Source organism: Rhinoraja longicauda, chromosome 17, assembly GCF_053455715.1.
Source record: "Rhinoraja longicauda isolate Sanriku21f chromosome 17, sRhiLon1.1, whole genome shotgun sequence".
NCBI classification, from domain to species: Eukaryota; Metazoa; Chordata; class Chondrichthyes; order Rajiformes; family Arhynchobatidae; genus Rhinoraja; species Rhinoraja longicauda.
Genome location: NC_135969.1, coordinates 39,233,042 through 39,248,990, shown reverse-complemented (window position 1 = coordinate 39,248,990; position 15,949 = coordinate 39,233,042). Strand labels below are relative to the sequence as shown.

The 15,949-nt window shown below is 44.8% G+C and overlaps 1 protein-coding gene across 1 annotated transcript in view; it reads left to right on the top strand.

Moving 5' to 3' along the window:
* The first annotated feature begins 3,806 nt into the window (after nt 1-3,806).
* The window catches only part of slc25a26 (solute carrier family 25 member 26), a 139,513-nt gene continuing 127,370 nt past the window's right edge, over nt 3,807-15,949 (top strand). Inside the window, exons 1-3 of the mRNA XM_078414539.1 lie at nt 3,807-3,898; nt 6,349-6,505; nt 9,902-10,011. Coding sequence (XP_078270665.1) covers nt 3,866-3,898; nt 6,349-6,505; nt 9,902-10,011 — 300 coding nt within the window. The 5' untranslated portion in view covers nt 3,807-3,865. The remainder of the gene's footprint in view (nt 3,899-6,348; nt 6,506-9,901; nt 10,012-15,949) is intronic.

Below are 15,949 nucleotides of genomic sequence, written 5' to 3'. Positions count from 1 at the left end.
TTAATTGGGTAGTTACTAGTTGCTGTAAAACTGAAGAAGTATGGGTATGAACATCAAACTAATTTAAGAGCAAAGTCATTACAGGCCATTAGAAATCAACTATTTCTGTACAGCTATGTTTTGAAGTTAAGATACTATTTTCCCTCGAGGATGTTTCACTTGAATTTTATAGAATTTAAATATTACTCAATTTAATGAACAACAATATAAACATTCCAAGCTAAATTCAAATCTGTGTAACTAATTCTACAGCGGAAAAACTTTTTGTGTAAATTCAAGTATCTTTTAAAGTCAACGTCTCTAAACTATAAAAAGTCCAATGCCCGCAAAGAGGTAGGTTGGAGGATTAGGACGACATCACAAAAGCTTGGCTGCAGTCCCAAATGTCCAATCTTCCTCATTGTGGACATTGGACTCTTTCTCTGAAACTAAAATGCACCAATGCTGAAATTTATATTCAGCACTCTTGTATTTTTCTCTTTGCTCCACTTGAATGAATGAATAAATGAAGGAATGAATGAATGAATGAATGAATGAATGAATGAATGAATGAATGAATGAATGAATGAATGAGTGAATGAATGAATGATAGTTTATTATCACGTGACAAGTCACAGTGAGATTCTTTGTTTTGCGAACCCAAGGTATAGAAACATAGAAACATAGAAAATAGGTGCAGGAGTAGGCCATTCGGCCCTTCGAGCCTGCACCGCCATTCAATATGATCATGGCTGATCATCCAACTCAGTATCCTGTACCTTCCTTCTCTCCATACCCCCTGATCCCTTTAGCCACAAGGGCCACATCTAACTCCCTCTTAAATATAGCCAATGAACTGGCCTCAACTACCTTCTGTGGCAGAGAATTCCACAGATTCACCACTCTCTGTGTGAAAAAAAACTTTCTCATCTCGGTCCTAAAAGACTTCCCCCTTATCCTTAAACTGTGACCCCTTGTTCTGGACTTCCCCAACATCGGGAACAATCTTCCTGCATCTAGCCTGTCCAACCCCTTAAGAATTTTGTAAGTTTCTATAAGATCCAAATAGTCGCCACATAAAGGGCGCCGAGAAAGTTACAAAGTATCCCATTTGTGGTCCCCTTATGTCTTGGTGGCCACCCCACGTCAGGTTCTCCTTTGTTCCCTCGACGTCACCTCCACATCGGGTCCCTCTTTGTTCTCTCGGTGTCGTCGTCCCCCCCCCATGCCGGATCCCCCTTTGTTCTCAACGGCGCGTCCGTCCTCCGGCACTCACCGCTGGCCCCTTCCTCACCCAACCGGCTCCCATAACCTAGACTGCTTGTTGTTCTTGTGTATGGCTTGATTGTATTCATGCATAACATTGCAGGGTTAGATGTGACCCTGTGATAGTCTTAATGTAAACTAAATGTATCTTGGTACAGGTGACAATAATAACCAATACCAACATTTTAAAACAGCATGAAAATAGGCACAAAATGCCGGAGTAACTCAGCAGGTTACTCAGGATAAAACAACAACCAAAGTTTCAAAGTCTTTCAAAAAGTTGTCATTCAGTTTCAATTGTCACGTGTACCGAGGTACAGTGAAAAGCTTTTTGTTGCGTGCTAACCAGTCAGCTGAAAGACAATGCATGATTACAGTATATAGATACATGATAAGGGAATAACATTTAGTGCAAGGTAAAGCCATCAAAGTCCGGTCAAGGATAGTCCGAGGAACATCAAAGAGGTAGATAGTAGTTCAGCACTGCTCTCTGGTCACAGTTAAACTATCAAATGATTCAAACCTTCCATTAAATAACTATGAATATACCATATAACTAAGTTAACATCCTCTGTCCATTACACCATCAGTCGGATTCACTCAGCTCATTGACGACCAAAAAACCGACAAAATCCATTACATTGTTCGATAACAATATTGTGCACTCTGTATCTTTCCCTTTGCTCTACCTATTGTACTTGGGTTTGGCTTGATTGCATTTATGTACAGTATTATCTGATCACTCCCTCAATTACAATGAGGTGTAGCCCACTACACTAAATAACGTTCATATATATATATATCACTCTGCAATAAATAAGAATTTCAGATGCTCAGATCCTATACCAAAGATGGACACAAAACGCTGGAGTAACTCAATGGGTCAGGCAGCATCTCTGGAGAACATGGATAGGTAACATTTCAGATCAGAACCCTTCCTCAGATATATCACTCTATTCATTATAAGATCCATAAAATGAATTATTTTTATTACCCAGTCGCTATAAGTTACCTCTACTCTTCCATGTAACACCCTCATTTGCTAAGTCAGGTCAAGTTACATTTAGATGGAATCTGCATTACCACTGTTGCATTCCTTTTTATTTATATGGACACAAAGAGCTGGAATAATTGATACATGATACATTTGAGATCCAGATCATTTTCAGGATAGTACCATTTTTGTCTCCTTGGAGATAAGGAGGAATTTCTTTAGTAAGAAGGTGGTGGATCTGTGGAATCCATTGCCACAGAAGGCTGTGAAGGCCAAGTCAATTAATATTTTTAAGGCAAAGATTGGCAGATTCTAGATTAGTAAAGGTGTCAGGGGTTATGGGGAAAAGGCAGGAGAATGGGATTGAGAGGAAAATATAGATCACCCATGATTGAATGGTGGAGTAGACTTGATGGACCGAATGGCCGAATCCTAATTCTAATTCTACTCCATAATTTATGATGAGTTGGCTGCTACAATGTGGGACCCAAGGCCTGTTCCTGTGCTGTACTATTCTATGTGTAGGAAGGAACTGCAGATGCTGGTTTAAACCGAAGATAGATACAAAAAGCTGGAGTAACTCAGCGGGTCAGGCAGCATCGCTGGTGTGAAGGAATGGGTGATGTTTCGGGTTGAGACCCTTCTTCGATTTCTTTACCATGTGCATAAAACCCTTTAGCTATGTCAAGCTACTTTTAATCCTGAAGAAGGATCTCGACTCGAAATGTCACCCATTCCTTTTTCTCCAGACATGCTGCCTGGCCTGCTGAGTTACTCCAGTATTTTGTGCGAATACTCCAGCATTCAGCGTAAACCAGCATCTGCAGTTCCTTCCTACACTTTGACCTCGGGCTTCCACTTGGGTAGCTCATAACATGAACAGCATGAACTTAAAACTGAGGTGAGAAGGAACTTTTTCACCCGGAGAGTTGTGAATTTGTGGAATTCTCTGCCACAGAAGGCAGTGGAGGCCAAATCACTGGATGAATTTAAGAGAGAGTTAGATAGAGCTCTAGGGGCTAGTGGAATCAAGGGATAATGGGGTGAAGGCAGGCACGGGGTTACTGATTGTGGATGATCAGCCATGATCACAATGAATGGCGGTCTGAAGAAGGGTCTCGACCCGAAACGTCACCCATTCCTTCTCTCCTGAGATGCTGCCGGACCTGCTGAGTTACTCCAGCGTTTTGTGGATAAATACCTTCGATTTGTACCAGCATCTGCAGTTATTTTCTTACACAATGAATGGCGGTGCTGGCTCGAAGGGCCGAATGGCCTCCTCCGGCACCTAGTTTCTATGTTTCCGTAATTAATTCCTTTGTTCCACCCTAACCTTGGCTTGGGGGCTTACCTCTTCCGCCAGAGAGGACCAGAGAGGGCCAGAGAGGGCCAGAGAGGACCAGAGAGGACCAGAGAGGACCAGAGAGGACCAGAGAGGACCACTTGGGATGCACTCCTGTTAGTTGCCATGGCAATGATGCCCAGTCAGCGACCCTGGCAGCTGATTGGTTAAATCTTGCAGAAACCGGAAACCACCCACCGCACCCACCCGGAAGCGGTGTCCGGGGTCACGGCAAGATGGCGGCGCCCAGGTGACTCTGAGCCCAGTCCTTGCACAAAGTCCTGATGGAGGCGAGGGAGTTCGTGGCATCGCTTGTGGTGAGTGCCGACGCGCGTCATTCGCTGGCGCCTTAAACTCTCCCAGCAGGGAAGCGGGTTGACTCAACGCAGATCAGTGGGAAGCGAATAAACACGCAATTGCCTGGATAATTTGGCTGTTTGCTGCATTGCAATAAACTCGAGCTTCAATAAACTCGCCCTTTGGCCACACGGGCAGTTGAACTGAAGCATGAAATATTTCCATACATTTTCATGCACTTTAACGTATGATTCACCCATTTTTCTCTCTTTGAATATGACAGTGAAGGCATTGGGGCATGTTTTGGAATTGGCCTGAAAGATGCTGTATCAATCTAGTTATATTTTATTTGGGAAATTGTATAAACATTGAAAATTTGCAGCAAAGCCTCATGTTGGTTAGTTATTAATGTTCAATATTAGGTTATAGCTCTTCTGGTGATCCAGGCATTAGTATTTGGGTTGTATCATGCAGCCAGCTCTATTGTTGATTGATTGAAAGGTATAGCATGGAAACAGGCCCTTCAGCCCACCAGGTCCACACCAACTAACAGTCGCCCATTCACGGCAATTTACAGAAGCCAGTTAACTTACAAAGCTGCACATCTTTGGGATGTGGGGGAAAAACCAGAGCACCACGAGGTCACAGTAAGAACATGCATCCTCCATACAGACAGCACCCGAGTCATAATCAAACCCAGGTCTCTGGAGCTGTGAGGCAGCAGCTCATGAGGACATAAGTGATAGGAGCAGAAATAGGCCATTTGGCCCATCAAGTCTACTCCACCATTCAATCATGGATGATCTGTATCTCCCTCCTAACCTCTACCAGTTGCACCTCTGAGCTGCCCTATTTCCTTACTGAGATATGTACTGAGAATCATTTTGTTTGTTCAGGAAAGAAAGGTGGTAATAATTTGACATAATTTTGGTAGTCAGGCTAATTACCAATCGTTAGAGTGCAGCTTTGTAGTGCATTCATTTGGAGCATTGCCTGTCCAAGAACTTTATGTGAAAAATGTAGTAAAGTTGAATTTGGCATTTTCTTCTGTGGAAGACGGAAGGGTGGTGAATCTGTGGAATTCTTTGCCACAGAAGGCTGTGGAGGCAAAGTCAGTGGGTATATTTAAGGCAGAGATAGATAGATTCTTGATTAGTACGGGTGTCAGGTAAAAAATGGGGAGAAGGCAGGAGAATGGGGTTAGGAGGGAGAGATAGATTGGCCATAATTGAATAACGGAATAGACTTGATGGGCTGAATGGCCTATTTCTGCTCCTATTACTTAAGATCTTATGATCCCAAGCTTTAAGTCACGCTGACAGTTTTGCCACATTTGCAACCAACTGTAGTCAGAAGGGCTGAGCAAATGATTTGTTTCACCATACTCCTGAAATCCCACTGTTGTTGAAGCCATTTTGACTCTTGCTATGTCAAATCAAGAAGTGGCTGAAAACGCTCGACAAGGGCGTGATACTTAAACCATAATTAGCTGTGGGGCAGAGAGTATCTGCATCAGATCGAGCAGAGATTTGCTCGAGCAGCAACACAAGGCCATGTTCTTGATGATAGGAAATGTATCTGACCACAAAAGTTAGGCCAAGTACAACCTGTCCAATTCCCTTTAATCCTTCATCATTGAGGTTTAATTTTTAAAAAAACGAGTATCAGTGAGTAGGTTATCAGGAAGCAAATGCAACTTGATAGCACTTTAGACAGGTGGAAGTTGCTAAAGAATGCCCATTTATATTGAACCTCTTTGCAGGGGTACAGCTGGTGGATTTGCTGCCACATAGTGCCAGAGACCCGGGTTCAATGCTGTCTGCGTGGAATTTGCACATTCTCCCTCTGACCATTCGTGTTTCATCTGGCTGTTCCGGTTTCCTCCCACATCCCAAAGATGAGTGGGTTTGTATGTTAATAGGCCTCTGTAAATTGTCCCTAGTGTGAAGGGAGTGGATGAGAAGGTGGATGAGAAGGTGGGATCACATAGAATTAGTGTGAGCGGGTGGTCAGCGTGGACTCGGTGGTCTGAAGGGCCCATTTTAGAACTTCTAAAGTTAATATATTGAGTTTAAAGTGTTTAACATTAGAATTTCTTCGAAAGTTAAACACTTTAAACTCTACATATTAAACTTCAAACGTGTTATTAAAATGAACTTTGCTTTCAGAACTTATGTGTGTATCTGTTTGTTGGACTTGTGAGAAAAATGGTTAAAGTCCGAAAGTTCACGGGAATTGTAAAGCAGGAGAATGGAGTTAGGAGGGAGAGGTAGATCAGCCCTGATTTAATGGCAGAGTAGACTTGATGGGCCGAATGGCCTAATCTGTTCCTATCACATGACCCGAAACATCACCCATCCATATTCTCCAGAGATGCTGCCTGATCTGTTGAGTTAGCGATTTGTGTGTTGTTTTCTAATGTGGTGCTGCCAGGCCATGTGATTCACATTACCGTTCCTTGTTGCCTTAGGCCGGTGGAATGGCCGGGATGTGTGTTGACCTCACCCTGTTCCCACTGGACACCATGAAAACCAGACTTCAGAGTCAGCAGGGGTTCTCTAAGGCCGGAGGATTCCGTGGGATTTATGCCGGCGTTCCTTCTGCAGCCATCGGATCTTTTCCCAACGGTAAGTTGTTTAATAACTCCGAGTACGCTTCAGTTTCAAAAGGACGCGACCTGATTTTGTTTTAGTTTAGTTTAGACATATAGAGCGGAAACAGGCCCACCGAGTCCACGCCGCCCAGTGATCCCCGTACACACTAGTGTAAGAAAATAACTGTAGATGCTGGTACAAATCGAAGGTATTTATTTCACAAAATGCTGGAGTAACTCAGCAGGTCAGGCAGCATCTCAGGAGAGAAGGAATGGGTGATGTGAAGGAAGGGATGCGTCCCGCCCACCTGACAACCTCTCTTCCCCTTCCCAGTTCTCCCTCTATCTTCCTGTCTCCACCTATATCCTTCCTTTGTCCCGCCCACCTGACATCAGTCTGAAGAAGGGTCTCGACCCGAAACGTCGCCCATTCCTTCTCTCCTGAGATGCCGCATGACCTGCCCATACACACTAGTCCTATGTTATCCTACTTTCACGCCTACAAGGGGGCACTAACTGTTTGGAGAAGCATCCATTAGAATTTTATTCCTGTGGCAGTGAACTCTGGTGATAAGCATTTGTCTAATTAACGGCAAGGGTCACCGACCGGTTACAGAGGGCCAATTAACCGTCAAACCCACACGTCTTTGGGGCGTGGGAGGAAACAGTAGCACCCTGAGGAAACCTGCATGGTCATTGGAGGAGTGTGCAAACTGCACCTAAACAGCACCCGAGGTGAGGATGGAACCCGGGTCTCTGGCGCTGTGAGGCAGCAGCTCTACCGGCTGCATCGCTGTTGGTGACGTGCTCTTCATTATCCTAAATATGCATTGCAGGTCCGGCATATTTACGTCAAAAATTTGTACATAAAATCTCTGTGTACTGATGGTTTGGAACTAGTGAATGGCATGTTGTATTTCTGTTAAACAATCGCAACACGCAGCCATAAAGCTCAACAAGAGAAACCCAAAGGCACATAATTTGTCAGCCACCTTCAAGTGTCACTTGCCCATTAACTAGGTGTTTGGAGAATCATCCATTAGATTTTCATTCCAGTAACAGTGAATTTTTAATGGTTCCCTGTGGTGATGAGTATTGCCTAATTAACTGCAAAGGTCACCAGTTACCGGCATCTTATCAAATTAAAACCAGTTTTTCCTCTTGATTAGCATCGCATTTGAGCACTTGTAGATCGACATGTTAAGTGTTTTTTAAATGCGCTGATTGATGTATGTTGATCCTTTGAGAGATTGCATCGCTGCAACCTGCAACTAACAATCTGTGGGCAATGTTTCACTGGCGTCGAGTTTGGTTCATGGGGCATGGTTGACAAGTGCAGAATGTGTTGTCCTCCACAGACGCTGCCTGACCCGCTGAGTTCCGCTGGGTTTTTTTTTTGCTCAAGGTTCCAGTATCAGTAGTTTCTTGTGTCTCAGATGGATTTATGTTTCCGGTTTCAACTGATAATCCAGCATTTTTCAAGGCACGGTGGCGCAGCAATAGAGTTGCTGCCTTACAGTGCCAGGGACCCGGGTTTGATCCTGACTACAGGTGCTTGTTTGTGCATTCTCCCTGTGACCACGTGGGTTTTCTCCAGTTGCTCCAGTTTCCTCCGACACTCCAAAGACGTGCCGGTTGTAGGTTAATTGGTTTTGGTGAAGATTGTAAATTGTCCCTAGTGTATAGGATAGTGCTACTGCACAGGGATCACTGGTTGGCGTGGACTAGGTGGGCCAAAGGGCTTGTTTCCGTGCTGTATCTCTCTAAACTCTGCAGAGTCTGTACATTCTCCCTGTGACTTGTCAGGGTTTTCTCCGAGATTTTCAGTTTCCTCCCACACTCCAAATATGTACAGGTTTGCAGGTTAATTGGCTTGCTATAAATGTAAATTGTCCCTAGTGTGTGTAGGATAGTGTTGGTGTGCGGAGATCGCTGGTCGGTGTGGACTCAGTGGGCTGAAGGGCCTGTTTCCGCGCTGTATCTCTAAACTAAACTAAAAAAACGACTGCAGTAATAAATAGCTGACATTGTGCTCAAATTTCTGGACTTGGCCTCGACTCGATGATGTACTGGGTTGAGACTATAGAGAGCACATTTAACAAGAAAATGTCATCGACGCAATTACTTTGAAAGAACATTTTGATTTTGCATCAATTTTCTACTATATATTCCATTTAGCTAAGCTGTTGAAAAAAATCTTATTACAAATGACTTTTCCATTCCACAGAGTAGTTATTAACATCTCTAAATAAAATAGACTGCAGTTGATGAGGTGCAGCAGTGTTGTGTATATCATGGTGTGATCAAAGACACTCAAAGTACAAATGTGCTCTCCATTTTGATAGTGAATTTCTAAATTCTGCAGTTGTAATATTATCCATTTTAAGACTGCAAATATTGCTGTAATTGTAGATATTTTTAACTGCCCTTTAAATAGAGTTTTGTAATGGGCTTCATCCACACTAACCACCAGGCTGAGATCTGACAGGGACTAATACTCCTTGCCTGCAAACTTTTTCACAGAGCATTGTGAATTTGTGGAATTCTCTGCCTCAGAAGGGAGTGGAGGCCGATTCACTGGATGCCTTCAAAAGAGAGTTAGATAGAGCTCAGGGCTAGCGGAATCAAGGGATATGGGGAGAATGCAGGAATGGGATACTGATTGTGGATGAACAGCCATGATCATATTGAATGGCGGTGCTGGCTCAAAGGGCCGAATGGCCTACTCCTGCACCTGTTGTCTATGTATCTATGTATCTACAGGGTATGTATCCTAGAGTAAACCAACACGGTCAGGGGGAGAACATACAAACTCCGTACAGGCAGCACCCTTAGTCAGGATCGAACCCGGGTCTCTGGCGCTGTGAGGCAGCAAGTCTACCGCTGCGCCACCTTGCTGCCCGCGTTATAGTTTAATAATGTATTAGATGCTGACTTTTGTTAATAGTTACAAGCTTTCAAGTTTACAATGAGTTAACAATGGGCAGCACGGTGGCGCAGCGGTAGAGTTGCTGCCTTACAGCGATTGCAGCGCCTGAAACTCAGGTTCGACCCTGACTACGGGCGCGGTCTGTACGGAGTTTGTACGTTCTCCCCTTGACCTGCGTGGGTTTTCTCTGAGATCTTCGGTTTCCTCCCACACTCCAAAGATGTACAGGTATGTAGGTTAATTGACAGGGTAAAATGTAAAAATTGTCCCTAGTGTGTGTAGGATAGTGTTAATGTGCGGGGATCGCTGGGCGGCGTGGACTCGGTGGGCCGAAGGGCCTGTTTCCGCGCTGTATCTCTAAATCTAAAAATCTAAAAATCTTGATCGAATCAATATTGAAAGTAATTTGAGTGAGTGATCAATTGTTCTGAGTTGGAAATTCTTTATAGAGCAATTTTTCACTGAATGCAACCCTTTTCTTTTGTGTGCCGTTCATTTCAGCTGCTCTTTTCTTTGTTACTTACGAGTGCACAAAATCTGCGCTGGGTCCACTGGTGTCTGCAAAAACGGCTCCACTTCTGCAGATGTTTGCTGCTTCTCTGGGCGAGATGGTGAGTTCTGAATCATCACGCACTCTCTGAAAGTTTAAAATGAGCCAATACAACAGGATATTCACAAAATGCTGGAGTAACTCTGCGGGACAGGCAGCATCTCTGAAGAGAAAGAATGGGTGACGTTTCGGAGCCAAACCCTTCTTCAGACTATCAGAGGCGAGGGAGACACAGAGACACACACGGGTGCTGTCTGTATGGAGTTTGTACGTTTTCCCCGTGACCTGCGTGGGTTTTCTCCGAGATCTTCGGTTTCCTCCCACACTCCAAAGATGTGCAGGCATGTAGGTTAATTGGCTTGGTATATATTTTTAAAAATGTCCCTATTGGGTATAGGATAGTGTTAATGTGCGGGGATCGCTGGTCGGCGTGAACCAGGTGGGCCGAAAGGGCCTGTCTCTGTGCTGTGTCTCTAAACATATGGAAGGTAAGGTGTGAAAATCACAAATCAAAGGAGACGATGGTCAAGTAAATGCAGAATGGTTCATTGTTGGAACAATCAGACTGAAGAAGTCACCCAGTTCCTTCTCTCCAGAGATGCTGCCTGTCCAGATGAGGAGGAATGTCGTTAACCAGATGGTGGTGAATCTGTGGAGTTCATTGCCACAGACGGCAGTGGAGACCAAGTCATTGGGCATTTTTAAGCCACAAATTGACAGATGCTTGATTGGTCAGGGTGTCAAGGGTTGTGGGGAGATGGCAGGAGAATGGAATTGAGAGTGAAAGATAGACCAGCCGCGATTGAATGGCGGGAGTAGATTCAATGGACCAAATGGTCTACTTCTACTCCAATGACATGAATTCATGGTCTAAACTGGGATCTTAAGTGTTATGAGGTGTTATAAGGTTGATGTTATGATCTGTGGAAAGAATGGATAGTCGACATTTTGAGTGTGAGCCCTTCTTCGGACCGATTACGTTAGTGGGGAGAAAAGCTGGAAAAGAGGTGGGAGTGGCCAGGGTGATTAACTTGACCATTGGTGACCAAATATGTTACATCCTGATATTGTCATATTTTGGGATTCGTACTGATGTTGAATGGTGTGGCTTGGTTTATTTTCAGTTCCACAGATATCACAAATGAATAACTTTCTTTTAATAAAAACCCATGGGGCCACACAGTGACGCAGCGGTAGAGTTGCTGCCTCACAGCGCCAGAGGCCCGGGTTCATTTCTGATGACAGATGCTGTGTGTACGGAGTTTGTACGTTCTCCCCGGGCGCGTGGGCTTTCTCCAGGATTTCCGGTTTCCTCCAACACTGCAAAGAGGTACAGGTTTGCAGGCTAATTGGCTTGGTATAAATTGTAAATTGCCCCTAGTGTGTGAAGGATAGTGTTAGTGCTCTTAAGGATAGCTCAAGATAGAGCTCTTAAGGATAGCGGAGTCAGGGGGTATGGGGAGAAGGCAGGAACGGGGTACTGATTGAGAATGATCAGCCATGATCACATTGAATGGCGGTGCTGGCTCGAAGGGCCGAATGGCCTCCTCCTGCACCTATTGTCTATTGTCTATAGTGTGCGGGGATCGTTGGTCGGTCAGACTTGGTGGGCTGAAGGGCCTGTTTCCGCGCCGTATCACTAAACTAAACTAAAAGTAATTAATGTCCAAATGAATGTGTTGGGGTTCCTTTCAGTCTTTGACTTTTATTCATTTTCCGGTGAGCCTGGGGCATTTCATGTATTGTTCCCCAAGGGCGGCACGGTAGCGCAGCGGTAGAGTTGCTGCTTTACAGCGAATGCAGCGCCGGAGACTCGGGTTCGATCCTGACTACGGGTGCTGCACTGTAAGGAGTTTGTACGTTCTCCCCGTGACCTGCGTGGGTTTACTCCGAGATCTTCGGTTTCCTCCCACACTCCAAAGACGTACAGGTATGTAGGTTAATTGGCTGGGTAAATGTAAAAATTGTCCCTAGTGGGTGTCGGATAGTGTTAATGTACGGGGATCACTGGGCGGCACGGACTTGGAGGGCCGAAAAGGCCTGTTTCCGGCTGTATGTATATGATGATGATATATGATATGATATGATATTAACAAAGGATTTCAACCTGCTTAATCATTTGAGTGATTCAGATTCTGGCTCTAGGACTCAGGTGTTCCTGGCACAAGGATCTGCAATAAGATGTGTAGAATCGTATATAAATACACTTTTTGTCCATATTTGAGTATTGTAGATTATTTCAAACGTTACAATTCAAATTTGAATGTGCAAATTTAGTTTTTTTTAGTTTAAAGATACTGCGCGGAAACAGGCCCTTCGGCCCACCGAGTCCACATCCACCAGCGATCCCCGCACATTAACACTATCCCACACACACTACGAACAATTTACATTTTATGCCAAGCCAATTAACGTACAAACCTGTACGTCTTTGGAGTGTGGGGGGAAACAGAAGATCCTGGGGAAAAATATACCTATATAATTGACACATTCAAAAGGCCCAAATTTGAATTGCATTGTTTATAATCATCTACAATACCTAAACGTGGACCAAAAAGTGTAGCTCAGCGGTAGAGTTGCTGCCTTACAGCGCCAGAGACCCAGGTTCGATCCTGACCACGGGTGCTTGTCAGTACAGTTTGTACGTTCTCCCCCCCGTGACCTGCGTGGGAGAACGTACAAACTGTACTGACAAGCACCCGTGGTCAGGATCGAACCTGGGTCTCTGGCGCTGTAAGGCAGCAACTCTACCGCTGAGCTACACTTTTTGGTCCACGTTTAGGTATTGTAGATGATTATAAACAATGCAATTCAAATTTGGGCCTTTTGAATGTGTCAATTATATAGGTATATTTTGTAATGTATAGAATCTTCCATTGTATTTGCAGTAGACTATTTAAAATGATTTGTCACAGAAGTATGAGAGTCTTGAAAGGGTTATTATGCAGGGATGCTATATACACCTCCATCCCCACCAGGAAGGCCTTAAAGCCCTCTGTTTCTTCCTCGACCGCAGAACCATCCAATTTCCCTCAACTAACACTCTACTCCGCTGGTCCTCACCCTCAACAACTTCTCCTTTGACTCCTCCTACTTCCTCCAAGTCCAAGGCATAGCTCTGGGCACCCGCATGGGCCCCAGTTATGCCTGCCTCGTTGTAGGGTACATCGAATAATCCGTGTTCCAAGCGTACACTGGCCCTATCCCCGAACTCTATCTCCGTTACATTGACGACTGCATCGGTGCTACCTCCTGCACCCATGCAGAACTCATGGACTTCATCAACGTCACCACCAATTTTCATCTTGCACTCAAATTTACCTGGACTATCTCTGACACCTCCCTCCCCTTTTTTGATCTCACAGTCTCCATCACAAGAAATAGACTACTGTCTCACGTCTATTACAAACCCACTGACTCCCACAATAATCTCGACTACAGTTCTTCCCACCCCGCTTCCTGCAAAGACTATCCCCCTTCCTAATTCCTCTGTCTACGCCGCATCTGCGCCCAAGATGAGGTGTTCCATACTAGAACATCCGAGGTGTCTTCAGTCTTTAGGGAACAGTGGTTCCCCTCTCCCATCATAGATGAGGCCCTCACTCGTGTCTCCTCGATACCTCGCGGCTCCGCCCTTGCTCCCCCTCGTCGCAACAGAGACAGTCCCCCATGTCCTTATCTTCCACCCCATCAGCCATCGCGTACAACACATAATCTTCCGAACTTTCCGACACCTCCAACAGGATCCCACCACTAGCTATATTTTCCCATCTTCACCCCTTTCCGTCTTCCGCAGAGACCGTTCCCTCCACAACTCCCTGGTTAACTCATCCCTTCCCACCCAAACGAGCCCCTCCCCAGGTACCTTCCCCTGCAACCGCAGAAGATGCAACACCTGTCGCTATACCTCCGCCCTCGACTCTGTGGATAAGTGTGAGGTTATCCACTTTGGAGGTAACAATAGGAAGGCAGATTATTATCTAAATGGTGTCAAGTTAGGAAAAAGGGACGTTCAACGAGATCTGGGTGTCCTAATGCATCAGTCACTGAAAGGAAGCATGCAGGTACAGCAGGCAGTGAAGAAAGCCAATAGAATGTTGGCCTTCATAACAAGAGGAGTTGAGTATAGGAGCAAAGAGGTCCTTCTGCAGTTGTACAGGGCCCTAGTGAGATCGCACCTGGAGTAGTGTTTGCAGTTTTGGTCTCCAAATTTGAGGAAGGATATTCTTGCTATTGAGGGCTTGCAGCGTAGGTTTACTAGGTTAATTCCCGGAATGGCGGGACTGTCGTATGTTGAAAGACTGGAGCGACTAGGCTTGTATACACTGGAAGTTAGAAGGATGAGAGGGGATCTTATTAAAACGTGTAAGATTATTAAGGGGTTGGACACGTTAGGGGCAGGAAACATGTTCCCAATGTTGCGGGAGTCCAGAACCAGGGGCCACAGTTTAAGAATCAGGTGTAGGCCATTTAGAATGGAGATGAGGAAAAACTTTTTCAGTCAGAGAGTTGTAAATCTGTGGAATTCTCTGCCTCAGAAGACAGTGGAGGCCAATTCTCTGAATGCTTTCAAGAGAGAGCTAGATAGAGCTCTTAAGGATAGCGGAGTCAGGGGGTATGGGGAGAAGGCAGGAACAGGGTACTGATTGAGAATGATCAGCCATGATCATATTGAATGGAGGTGCTGGCTCGAAGGGCCGAATGGCCTATTCCTGCACCTATTGTCTATATTGTCTATTGTCCAGGGACCCCGACAGTCCTTTCAGGTTAGGCATAGGTTCACTTGCACCTCCTCTAACCTCATTTACTGCATCCGTTCAAGATGTAGACTCTTATACATCAGCGAGACCAAACACAGACCGACCGGGCGATCGTTTCGCGGAACACCCTCGCTCAGCCCGTGTGAACCAACCTGATCGCCTGGTTGCTGGACACTTTAATTCTCCTTCCCATTCCTGCACAGACCTTTCTGTCCTCGGCCTCCTCCATTGTCAGAGTGAGGCTAAACGCAAATTGGAGGACCAGCATCTCATATTTCGCTTGGGCAGCTTACAGCCCAGTGGTATAAATATTGATTTCTCTCACTTCAGGTAGCCCCGGCATTCCCTCTCTCTCTACCCTCCCCACCCAAGTCGCACCAGCTTCTCATTTTCACCCTATAAAGAGCTAACAATGGCCTGTTTCCTTTATCATCGTCACTTTTTTGCACATCTTTCATTCATTGTTCTTTATCTCTCCACATCACCGTCTATATCTCCTGTTTCCCTGATCCCTAACCAGTCTGAAGAAGGGTCTCGGCCCGATACGTCACCCATTCCTTCTCTCCAGAGATGCTGCCTGTCCTGCTGAGTTACTCCAGCTTTTCGTGTCTATCTTCTGCCTTTCTTTAAGCTCTGTATTTCTTATAGATCTCTATGCCAGTTTGGCTTCATTTGTATTCCACGTATGTATTTCTCGAGAACTCATTTGTCAAGTTGAAGTGAATCACTTACTTGCATTTATAAACCTTATTCTCCCTGAGGACATGCAAGAAAATACTGTGTGACATGACAAGGCGAAGCAATTGGCAAGCATTTAACTTGACACATCAACTCATCCACAAATTTTTGGATGCAAAAGACTGCTTGAAACAAGATACATTGCACTTATAAAGGAAAAAAACGATGCTTGGTTTCGTTGTTTTTGCTTTGTTCTAGCGTAACACTGGGATCATTTTGTTTTGGTGGAACGAAAGCATTGATGTTGTTAAGATCAATGCCTTTCTTAAGTTTACGGAATTACTCAAGCTGTACGTTTACAATGTTTAATTCTGTTTAATAAGCTTTCTGCAGTGGTTAGTCATTTAGATTCGAGATACAGCGCAGAAACAGGCCCTTCAGGATCGACACCAGCCAGCGCTCCCTGTACATTCGCACTACCCTACACACCAGGGACAATTTACATTTTTTTACCTAAGCCAATTAACCTGCAAAACCTTGAAGGTATTTATTTCACAAAAT